This window comes from Gavia stellata, chromosome 23 (assembly GCF_030936135.1).
Source record: "Gavia stellata isolate bGavSte3 chromosome 23, bGavSte3.hap2, whole genome shotgun sequence".
NCBI classification, from domain to species: Eukaryota; Metazoa; Chordata; class Aves; order Gaviiformes; family Gaviidae; genus Gavia; species Gavia stellata.
Window position 1 is genome coordinate 12,997,725 of NC_082616.1, and position 12,754 is coordinate 13,010,478.

Consider the following 12,754-nt stretch of genomic DNA (forward strand, 5'->3'; position numbering starts at 1 on the left):
CCAACCCTCATTTCAATGTAAACTGCATTCAGCCTTGTCTCCTTCCTGGGATCTGGAGGGTAATCACAGCAATGCAGAAAAGGAACCTTAAAATTTCAGCTCATCAAGCATTCAGAAAAAACAAGCAGGTACCTTCAAATAGTGATCTTCATTTGTCACAACCCTCGCTCTGCCCATTAGAGCACATACATATATACATATGTACAGGAATCAAATCTACACTAATCACTAGAGGGAAGGATCACAACTTCACCAGCCAACTAATTTTTTCTCCACTGTAGTAGTCTGAACAGTCTTCTGTCCTTCAAAACCAATCCGTAGACAGTTTACAGCCTGCTTTGAAGAACTCAGTAGTTAGACCTCCGCAACAGCTCTGGGAAACAAACTTCAAACAAGGAAAAATAAATACGAACAGAAGAGAAAGTACATCTCCTCCAACGCTTTAGCAGAGAACTGGAAAACCTAAATGCAGTGTTTGCACTTGGAATGCTGCTTTCTTTGCTTTGAACTGCATTGATCGGAGAGCTACCAGATGCTTCGGTAGTCAGGTTACCAGGCTCTGTACAAAGCTGCTGAAACAGCCATGCTAATGTCATACTTAGTCACCAGGAAAGGTATGATAAATACAATTCAATAAAAATTCTTGTGACTCATTTCAATTTTGAAACAGGACTTTTATGAGAGAACTACTATTTCCAAGATCAGTTTTAACATACAACAAGAAGTTATGAGTACTCATATATAAATAGTAACAGAAGAAAATCTACAAATACTTACAAATTTAAAGTGTGAAAGAATAGTTTGGGCTCAGACAAATGTTTGCGTATGTTTTAAGGGCAAGTACTTAAAGTTGGAATAATCCTATTTAAAATGGAAAATTGTCTCTAAAGAAAGAATATTACTATAAAATAACCACATATCAATGCTAATTGAGTATCATTTTTTGGCGGAGGCATGTCAAATGGCTGTTAGGAAGGCTGATCTTGACCCATATCCTCGCCCATAGTTTATGTCTGGTATCAGTCACTGACAGTGTTCATTGTGATCCTGACTGCGCAACAAGGCGATATATGACCTATCTTATTTATCTCTGTCACAAGTTGATCTCTATTCACCAGAAATGATGGAAGGCAACAATGTCTGAAGGACGCAGGCCCGGTGACACTGAACACATGGTCGACTACAACATTGTTCTGGATTTGCCTTGGTATGAAAAAAAGGCAGTCAAAAGGAAGCACATGTATATCAATTCATGTGGCAAAGATAGATAGTATGAAACAATGAAGATCACTAAACCATTCATTACATGTTAGCTCTGTGATCAGCAAGTAAGCACTAACTATTTAATTAGTCAACTAATTAGTGACAGGCAACATGGAAGGCTTCAGATGTTCTCAGACAAATGCAAAGATAAAAAGCCTAATTAAACAGCAAGCATTATGCTAACTATTGCCAAACCAGACAGATGTGCAGGATATTGTATAATACTGTGCTGCCAGATAACAGCAGTTGTAGCTGTTCTGTCAGAAACCATGTTTTAAAAGTCCCTGCCATTTCTAAGCTAACCTTAGATACCTTTAACTCAAAAAGGGAGAAACCATCTTGCAGGGAAAAACTCACATATTTACTGTGTTAGATTCTAATGCTACTTTATGAAAAAAGTCCAGGGCTTTGACAAAAATAGACTTTAATCCATTTGCTTTTTAAATGCAGTAATTATTTTAAGGCACCTACATGGAAAGGGAAATATATTTCACAACATTTCATACAAAATATTGTGATCTTAGCCACCATTCATTTATTGCTATTTTGTGTAGCACATTATGTATGTTTCCAACGTCCTCAGAGAATAAGTCATTGTTTACACCAGAGGTTGGATTAAGGAGGTTTTCAAAACCATGGATTAAAAAGGGTTTCCCTTATAATCAGAAGACAATAACGCTTTCCACAGCTATATGCAAAGAGGTGGATAAAAAGCTAATTGGTTCACTACACTGGAACCAATGACAAGATACTGCTGTGAGCAAGCTTTTTGCGTTCCTGCAGCCAAACTTCAATCACCTGCTGTCAGGGCATACTAGTTAGCATGCTGTTCTGTGAATCATCCACCAGAATAAACTGAAAATGCTCTTTTTTTTAATTGTATGTTCTTCTGGCTGAATGCTGCTGCCATGACCATCATTCTTACATTATCAAAGAAAACAAGAAGAAACAAACAAAAAAACCCCTGCCTTTCTGGTAAATCAATATTTAGCAATGAGGTTATTTTTTAAAGCATCTCAGTACCTGGGAATATGAAAAGATTAAAATGCTGGGCTATAGCTTACATTCATCAGGATATACATTTAGGGGAACACTGGTTTAACTGAGGACTATGCAACTCAGCATCCCCAATTCTAGCTGTTTGCACTTTTAAAAATAAATTATTTAACTGCAGTTGATACTTCTTCTGCTGAACCTCACCTCCAAGAATTGGTATTCGCAAAACACTGAACTGAACTCATTACTCCTTTTCTCATATTCATAGGTACTGGTATTCTGTATTCACGAAAACAGATTTTAGACTTGCAAATCATTTTCAGACACAATTTTAATTGAATACTTGCAAGCTGAACGTTTAAAACAGTTTTTTCATTTATAAATTTAGTATACACGTACTTGATCCCAGTGGGGATGACAAAGAAAGTTTTCAAAACTTCCTTTAGTCTTAAATCAGACTCCTTTTTAGGGTCTTCATTCATGTAATCTGTTAACATTAAGAGGCTCATAGTACTGCAAATGTAAGTGGGGGGCACGCACATATTTACTGGAATGTCTGATAAAACTTTTTTCTTGTAAATTTTTTTTTCCCCTTAAGACCAAGTCACTCAAGGGAAACTAAAAAGAAATAAAACTTGTATTTTAGCTTAACCTCTCTTTGGAGTTTCTTTGACTTGATTCACCCTGACACTGAAAGGGCTTTCTCCCCACATCCTACAACAAAAGGGAGGCAGGAGCGCCAGTCAGCACTAACAGTTTGGAGGGCAGAGAACAATAGAGGCTGAGACTCAGTGTTGCTGGGCTGAGCTGCTTTTTCACAAGGGGGGTATTTGTTCAGTTGCTACTTCTCTTTTAGGACTGGACATCACTCAGAGTTTACACCACTTTAACAAATGGTCTGATGCTGCTGCAATTTATATAAGCCTTATCTTAGTGCAAAGAAAGTGACCTAAGTCCTGGCTTTGTGCAAAGGGAAGCATATAATTGCACTGCCCAGGAGGAGACTCATGCAGGAATTGCGGGACTCACAATTCCTTCCCTGCCTGCCATGCTCCTGCAGGGAAGTTAATTACTGTAGCAATTTATGATGCAACTCACTTCCCCCTTCCGCAGCATCTCAGCTCTACTGCCCAGCTCGCTGCAGCTCCTCACATGTCGGACTGCAGCAGCCGAGGTGCAGCCTTCGGAGCCACTTTGGCACCAGTACCTACTGACGAGAAGGGAGGCCAGGCTCTCTCTGCATTACTGCCAGCACTGCCGCCTCCATCACTTGCCTGTTTCTTGAATAAAAAATTCATATGCATCCTAAAGAAAAGTAGCACTATAGCTGAAAACACGTCTGCATGTGATTACACTCCAAGAAAAAAAAAAATCAGCAGGAGATATTTATTTGAATGGTGAAACATGAATAATGAGATCACCTTCACTGACCTAGCGTTAGATTAAGCACAACGGATGCAATTCTCCAGGGCTCAGAGTACTCCAAGCATTAGGAAGAAGCTTCTCCTCCTGGCAAGTCATTCCATATCCTCATTTGCAGCATTTCTGCGCTGCCCTTTGAACTGATGGGCACCGATTTGGGTGCACCTGTGCTCTGACCTCTGTGACAATCTCTGCTTCCAGAAACTCCAACCACAAGGTAAGCAGCCACAGCGAAAGACTGAAGCAGCATTTTGTAAGATAACAGTTCACAGCACACAGTGCCCCTTTGCAGCACTGATTATAAAGCTCATTTTTGGTTTGGGTGGATAAGAAGCGGTGCCCATGGCTGCTCTGCGGCACTGCTGGAAGAGAGACAACACTGAACTTCCCCAGGAGCACTCTGCCGCAAACTGCAGTGCCACTGCCCCAGCACAATGGGAGCGAGCGGCAGCCTGCTGCAGCTCTCAAGTGAGGAGAGGTAATTCTCATGATTATTTCTCTGTTCAATGAAAAATGTATTTCTTCAGTCTCAGACGAGTTGAAAACACTTGTAAAATCTAGTTCTAATAATTGTTATGTAGGTAAGTGAATTACATCTGTGTGTTTCCATGGTGACTGATAATGTAAAATCATTAAGTATGAAGAATAATGAGGAGAAAACTACTTCCTCTTTTTAAGGATTAGGGGCTTACAAATTGATTCAATCTAGCTATTTTTAGTGCCTGTAACCTTTGCAAAGAATGTTAGAAAATTATGAGTAAATTAAACTAAATTGTATTAAAAGGCCTTTACATTGATCAGGAGACTTTGTCTGCTGCTGATATGAAAATTAAAATTATAATATTTCTTAAATTTATACATATATTAATATAAATTATGTGACATTTTGCACAAAGTGCTGACTGCTTGCTTTTTGCATTCTCAGAGCAATACTCAATTTCTCGTAAGGGGGAGCACTCCATTTGTGCAGTGCTGAAGACAAGCACTCTCTCCTATGTACAAGAAGGACATGTTCTGCGAGAACTCTTTGCTAGAATATGGCTCAAACAAAACTTCTGCCTGAAAAGTCTTGGTTGAGGTATCTCAGAAGAGGATACCTACAAAGGATTGCCCCGCAGACACAATACCATCTGTATGTCCCGTTCACTACAGGAAGACTTAGCTTCTGGCTGACAGACTTGGTTGGAGTGTAAATACACTCTGGTTTTCCCTCACAGTATTTTATACTGAAAGCATAGTAATAAACAGCACAGGATGAATAACAAGAAAGCGGCTAATAGCTCTAAAGTACATTTTAACTGAATTTTGAGTGGAACTGAAAGCCGAAAAGGTGCTGAGAACAGGAGGATGAGAGGAAAATTATTTTACCCCAAGAGGGGATGCTCTACAGGAAGTTAGGAATCAAAAAAAAAAAAAAAGAACAAGAAGCAGGTATTTTTTCTTCACTGCTCCAGCAATATAACAACATTGATGAAGCACTTCAACGTTTTCTTCTCTTGCCATATTGGTATTTTAATTTGTGATGTTATTAATGTTTGTTGTAGAAATACAAACTCTTGGCTTAACTGAAAAAATAGGCATGGTTTAGTGGGCATGGTGGTGTTGGGTTGATGGTTGGACTTGATGATCTTACAGGTCTTTTCCAACCTTAATGATTCTGTGATACACAGTCTGACTGCCTGGTAACCTCCTAAAACTGGTACGGAGCGGGTACTGGCATAGAAGGTGCAAGCAGTGAGGTATCAGAGAGAGAGCATCCCTGTCCTAACTTTGGAAAGTCTGTAAAACAGCAGAACTTGTCCACAGGTTTATTTTGGCTTAAGACAGTAGAAGGTATGAAAACAGTTGCATACATTTGTTACCCTTCTTAACCAGTTTATTTACTCCAGTTTGGATAACTCAAGGTAACTACAGCAACTCGACTTGCAGTTTTACTGCTGAAAAAGTCTTTAATGCATGCTGATGGCCTGTGTTCTTGGTGGGCCACCAAGCAGGCTGTGGCTGCCAGAAAGCAGTGTCCTCTGCTAGACCTTTCCCACACCCACTCTAGTGTCTACAGCAAAAATAGCAGAAGGCCCAGAAATGACAGTGTTTTGGTTCCTGAACAATCCCAAACATCAAAAGCCTCATCAGAATCAAAGGTATCAAAAGGTGTTACCAGAATCAGACGAATCACAGTGAGATTACAACTCAACAAGCTTATGTCATACATTTCTGCACAGCTCTGAAAACACAGCATCACAACAAGGTAAGAGAAGGGAGGGATTCAGACAGTGATTTGTGATCCCACTGGGCACCGCTAGCTTTAAAGATTGATACTGCTTTGGAGCACACATGAAGGGCTATGGACTTAACCTCCACTTACAGCATTTTTGTATAAGAACAATGGTCAAAGAAATTTTAAGTATGTGGAATTCTCATTTTCAGTGTGCCTTCACCCTGAGGGTCTATGAACAACTTTGTCAGCACTTTTCAGTTCCAGAGTCAGCCAGGATGCAAGCACCTATCTCTTTACATCCGCAGACACTCAGACCTTTAACATCTAGTTCTTGGATACAGACACAAAGCACGCTTTAAATGGAGGAAGCAAGCCCCTTCAAACAAAAGGTATTTCCTTTACTTCTCAGTAAAGGAAATCAAATTTAAACTTACCAAAAAATGAGCGTTTCCAGAAAAGAGATTCCAACATCGGATGCACCAACCACCACAATTCTAGTGTTGATAGACGCTTTGGATTCCAGTACCAGCTTTCGATTTATGTGGTACAAAGAATAAGTCAACTGTAAAAAATATGTAAAATGACACAAAAATACATTAAAAAAACCCAGCAAAAGTCTGCTAAGAATCATTAAACCATCAGTAATGCATTACCTTGCATTCATACAAAACTTATTATGGCCCACTGACATGGCTAATACTATGATTTTTCTGTGCACAGCGCAAGATAACACAGTAGATAAATGGTACTAAAATGTTGCAATATGTGCATGTTTAATAGGTCACAGAAAATTAGCAGAGCTTAATGGTCTGGCTTCTCCTGGAAAAGATGCTATGGAGTCCTTGTAAGAGAAGAAAAAACACTGTCTCTTCTATAATTTACTACCATTTAGCTAACACCTGGGGAACATATAGTTACATAATGTTAAGGCCATTTTTATACCTTCTGGAGCAGTTTTTACCCTTGCTGTTTTATTTATGGAAATGGTTTCACTTGTAAATTAATTAGGAACTTATACCTTGAGTGTCTTTGTGTGTTTAACTGAAAACTCTCTTCCAAAATGGCAGAATTAACCTTTTTTCTTAAATACAGAGCAGCTATACTGAAAGCCAGGCTTTCAAATGAGTAAACTAGTATCTCAGTGCCACTGAGATCAATACTCTGGCCAAAAATCTTAACATAACCTTTTTAATTACTAGCTTCTTAGTTTCCATTCTTCTTAATGCATACACTGGTTAAGACAATAAACTCTTTTTTTTTTTTTTTAATTTGTGTCTCTAAGTCTCACTAGCCAACAGAGATTCTCAAATATGCAAGAAAGGGTCAAGAGATAATATTGCATTTGACAATTTTTCTTCTGCCCTGAACTATATTCAGTTTTCAAATTTCTAATGAAAGAGAGGGAAATACTTTCCACCTTGCAGTACAACACACTTCGCATCTTCCTTATTGCTTTGGGTTGTATACATTCACATTTCACAGAATGCATAATTGCAGATTCATAAATGCACTGAAGAGACAAATAGAAAATGGAGCTACTTTTATTATCTGTCAGACACTTCTCCTATATATTTCTGCTATGTCACTTAGGCAGGAAGCAATCTAAGACTTCTAACAGGTTTTCTTCTATTACGAATAGGAGACAGAGGGTTAATAAAATTAAGTCCTCTAAATTCCTCCTATGAAATTACAGTAGAAATCTATTCTCTATATATTAGTTGACAGAGTAACTCAATATATGAAGAATAAGTATTTTATTTTAAAGCTATGGTAATGACATTGGCCTTCTCAAGAAGTACATGGCACATTGAGTTCCCCAAGAGATCTTTTATACCATGTCTTTGCAGTGGTGGAAACCCACAGCTGAGATTTCAGCATAGCCTCACTACATAAGGTGGAGAATTGTGTGTATAACACACTAGAGTGCTGTCCTATACCTTAAGAAAGGCTTAGGGACCGATTACTTGCAAACTGCCATCACTGTATAGCAACTAATTTAAAATGTGGCAAAATGAAATGTTGTCTTTGGTCAGGCAACATGATTTTTTACTGCCAGATAAATGTTATTCTGGTTGCAGTTCATCACAGTGCAATGATGACATCCAGTGGTGAGCCAGATTCATCTCAGGGACTGGCCCTCACTAAGAAAATTCCAGAAGATGTCTTAAAAAGTATACTAGCCCATGCTCGCTGCTTAACAAAGTCAAATTGAGAAACCTAACACATGCCCGCAGTCTCACAGGCAGCCCTGCACCAAGGAACAACTTGACTAGCCAGGGCTAAGCCACGGAACAACTGTAATGCTGCCCAAACTGTTGTTATGTAAGTCATCTACAAGTCTCTATGAACAAGCCTAACAATCTAATCCAAAGCCAAGGCTTTTTAACATGGTTAAACACTTCTTACAGCAGGATTTGCCAATAAAAAGGGTTTTGATCATAAATTAAAATATATCTATAACACTTCCGCATTTCAGAAACTGAAAAAACCTTTTCTATTTAATTGAAAATGGGCATCACTGGAAGAGATGTTAAGAAATGAGAAGAACCGATGTCAATTATTAAAGGCATGCCCCACTGCTCAAAATAAAACTTGGACTATGTTTTTTATAATGTACTAAAGGGGTACACCCCGACTACAGCGTTTGACATTGTTCTGCTAGTGCTGACACTTGCAGAGATCTCATGGTACCACAAACAGATGTTGAGGGTACTGTGCTTAAGGCCCTAATCGTGGTATTCAAATTCCTTGGGTTTCTGAACTCTGCAGAGAAGAAACTCTGACAGGCTTTTTTTTGCTGCACAGAGAGAGTTGCAACTTTCTATAAAACCAATGGCTTCTGAAGGAAAAATTAGTGATGTTTTTGCTGAAATGTGGCTTTTAACAAAATTAGTAAAATGATAAAAAGAACATGAGGAGAAACTACTTGTAATGTACCTAATCAACCAAAATAACTGGACAGGAATGTCAGCAGCTAATAGGATAAACCCAATAGACCTTACAGCAATGCCAAGTTCAACCACCTCCTTCTACTGCAGTGTTGTGGGTTTGTTGTTTTTTTTTTTTTAATGTACTCCAACAATGAAATACAAAGCAGTAATACAATTTCCTGGGGAAGAGTTGTATCTAATTTATGAAATGGCTTCTGTATCAATGATACAAAGGCAGCATATGAGTAGAATATAACCGTTTTTGTTCACCACACAATGGCCCCAACACCAACAGCTGTCATGCTTCAGAAATCACCTTTCTAACAGCTAAGTACACTAAATGGCCCCAGGGAGTAAGGAATTAGGTGGATTGGTCCCATAATACCACCTTATTTTAACAAAATGTCAGGACAAATGACTACATATGTTCCCCAGAGGAGTAATCAGACATCATAATTGATAGGTCAATAGCAAACTCTAACTTGTTTATTTTGTATCCAATTTATTAAATAAAACAGCCATCATTAACTGATGTAAGGCAAAAAGTAGAAATTGCCATTGTTAGCAAATGCATACGTAGCTCAGAAAAACAGTATTTTCTTTGACTATCAAGAAGATTATTTTCCCTCCTTTCCATTCCGGTATCTGACAGCCTCTGCCACTGCGCCACCTGTCACATTGCTTCCACCCAGGAGGGCAGAGGGCCATCCACGCTTGCGATTCCAGCTGCTGACAAAGGTGGCCTTTCTTGATTAAACCAGGGGGGGATATTTTCTCATGTGGGGAACCAGTGCCATCCGCTTAGAGGCCCTCAAGCTTTACCTCCATTAAAAATGCTTACGCATTTCTCAGTACACTCCATTGAAAGCACAAACCCTGCATGTAAATCATGTCTTTCACTTACGATCTCACAGCACAGTATGTGCCACAGTAGGATTAATTTATAGCATTAAAAATGCACACATCCTTCTATCCTAAGTAACCAATGGAAGAAGTTACATGAAATAGTTATTTGTTTTTAGCAAACATGTTTGTATGCATTTTTTCCTTCGCACTTTCAAAGCAGATAAAGCATCATACATTCATTGTGTGTGCCCGGCTCTCCCATCTGGGTAGCCACTCAGTTTGCATATTGCCTGGGAATGTATTTATTGTACATTTACTCAACAATATGCATTGGTGGTACAAACTGAGATGGAGAATATTTTGTAGCTCCTTTTAGTTCTGTTTTAAAAACTGGACCCTGGGCTATTTGTAGGATTTCTGAAAATATTTATTGTAATTCTTCTACAACAGGTCTGGTTTTATAGCAAATGTTACCTTCATTTAAACAGAAATAACGGAAACTGAGCACCCAAAACCAAAAAGCCAAGATGGACAGAGGATTTCAACTTCGACAGAAAAGGAGCAGTGCGATGTTCTGAATTGGGTATTGGTAAATATATCCTACTAAAACATCAGCAGTGTGTCAAAGAGCTGTTACACTCATCGCTGGAACTCTTCATGCAAAGACTCCATAATGCAGCACAATTTAGACTTGATTTTATCACACACTGAGGACTTGGGCCTTATCCAGCTAAACACACTTAAGTGTTTGCCAAATCTTAAGTATGTTAAAGTGCCCCTGAATTCAGAAGGACTGCTAAGGGTACTATAAGATAAACACGGGACTGACTCGTTTGGTATGTACTCAGCATCTTCTCAGATGCCTCATTACTACAGAAGTAACAGGGAACCCCCCAGAGGGACCCTCCCAGTGCTGTCGTGGGGGATTCTACGCCTGTCCGCAATGCTTTTGTTTTAATTTAGCATTTTTTTACTGAGAAACCTGAGTGATAGTTACTGCCGTACAGGAGCTACATAATTTGAACTCTGTTACTGTAAATCCATCAGAAGGAGTAAAAATGATTAACAAACCTGTTCCTAGATTAGTGCTGAGGTCAGCGATAGTGGCAGGCAAACAAGAAGGCGAACAAACAGAGCTATTTTAATTTCAAGCTCCATTTGAATCACAAGAAAAAAAGATAAATCAATGTTTACCAAGGAGATATGAACAAAAATTATTGGAAAATGCATGCTTTTTCAGCCTGCATTATTTTTTTTTCTAAATACCAGCTACATTCCAAAGAGTCTCATTAGGAATGTCTGTAAACACGTTTTCAAAAGCTGTTTCCAATCATTCAGATTTACACCAACACCAGAAACAGAAGGAAGAGGAAAAAAGAAAAAGAAATATAACTGTGATGAAGACTGCAGCCTGAATTTTGTTGTCTTTGTCAAAGAACTCTCCTTTAGTCACTATGGCTCTATAAAACCAGTTTGCACAGAAAATACCCAGCCTTTATACAGTATTTTTCATCCATAGACCTCAAAGGACTTTATGAATGAAGTCAGTATTATTATACCAATCTTCCTATGGGTAAATACTGATCTTCAGCTTCTGGAAAAACAGTCTATATATTCATGACCAATTTCTATCCCACAAGGTATTCTTGGAGGGAGGGGAAAGCAGGTAGTAAATAGAATTTCTTTTTTTTTTTGGCAAAGATTCAAAAAATGTACAGAAATGTAGCAACATCTAGGAACTTTAGCCTGAAATACCTTCCAGATATTAACTAGCTGGACTCCCAGCATACATGTGGAAGAAAATACAGGAGAGGTTAGGTTAGATGGCTCTCAGTTCTGTATGTCAAATTTATATAAACCATCCTAGGTCTATTACACTTGACATCAAGAAGCTAGACTGATTTACTCCCAGAGACTATCTGGCTGTGCCCAAAGGCACAACAGCAAAACTGGAGCTTGCAATAATCATACAGTGTCTATCAATGCAATGCCAAAATATTGTCTCACTGCCCTGCTCTTCAGAAGTCCTTGCAAAGGACTCACCTCCATAAGCTCAAAGTCTGTGTAACAGAGAAACATGCATGGCCAGTCACTGGGTAAAGGGCTCCTATGAGAAGACTGTGCACACTTTGCACAGAAACAACCGACCAAGAAAAAAAGCTAGCAGCTTGCATTAGTCTCTGGAAATAGCATCTGGAACAGACACTGAGCCAATCTGTAGAGGCAGATAAACCAATATCCACACTGCTTACCAGCGATATTAGCTGATCCTGAAGTCTCATTGCAAATGCTACCACCAATAATCACTCAGTCATCTGACAACAAGAATGGCCAATGCCTCCACCTTGCACACAAATCGAGTGTCTATAAAGCTTCACTGTGCCGAGAGCAGCCCAGCACACAGTACTTTTAATTGATAGCATTTCCCCCCTGCAGCAGAAGCGCAATTGATGCACTATGCATCCAAATGCTGGACTGAATCCCTCCAAGCTGGTGACCACGTGCATGTCCACGGAGTCCTGCCTACCACATTCCACCAGTGGACACCATGCCCTGGCAGTATCACCTAGCTCTCCACCACCAGCCGCTGAGAATGGCTGCTCAGGTGGCACCATCCTGCACCAAACCGCTCCCAGGGAGCACAACACAGGCAGGCATGTGATGCCAGGCTGCTGCAAGCGGGCAGCTGCAGACCCAGCCCTGCTGAGGACGACAGGAATGGTGCTGAGCCCTCACCGCCTTTGCTGCTTTGTGCCTGCCCACATGGAGACTGCTCTGCTGTAGAGAGGCAGAGGTGCTTTGGGGAAGCTGTCATGGAAACCGTTCCGCTGGGGTACCTCTCTGCCACTCTCACTGGTTCTGGTAGTTGCAGTGAGGACCAGCAGCATCCTAGTGTACATTTTTGTGCTGCACTCCGTGGCATTGGTGATTACCCAGCAGCAAGGCTCTGCAGCACAGGGGCTGGGCAGTTCAAGGAAGCAAACTCCCACCTGCTTTTTCCCTGCAGCGCCTCTGTGCTTCCTGATGGGTGTAAGAGCAGGTCTGCTCTCACTACGCAGCTCTGCTTCTCCACATACCA

At 39.9% G+C, this 12,754-nt stretch overlaps 1 protein-coding gene across 1 annotated transcript in view; it reads right to left on the reverse strand.

Moving 5' to 3' along the window:
• Window positions 1-12,754, reverse strand: part of CFAP61 (cilia and flagella associated protein 61) — a 110,989-nt gene that overhangs the window by 51,663 nt on the left and 46,572 nt on the right. Inside the window, 1 exon segment of the mRNA XM_059828456.1 lies at window positions 6,334-6,461. Within this exon segment, the coding sequence (XP_059684439.1) occupies window positions 6,334-6,461 (128 nt within the window).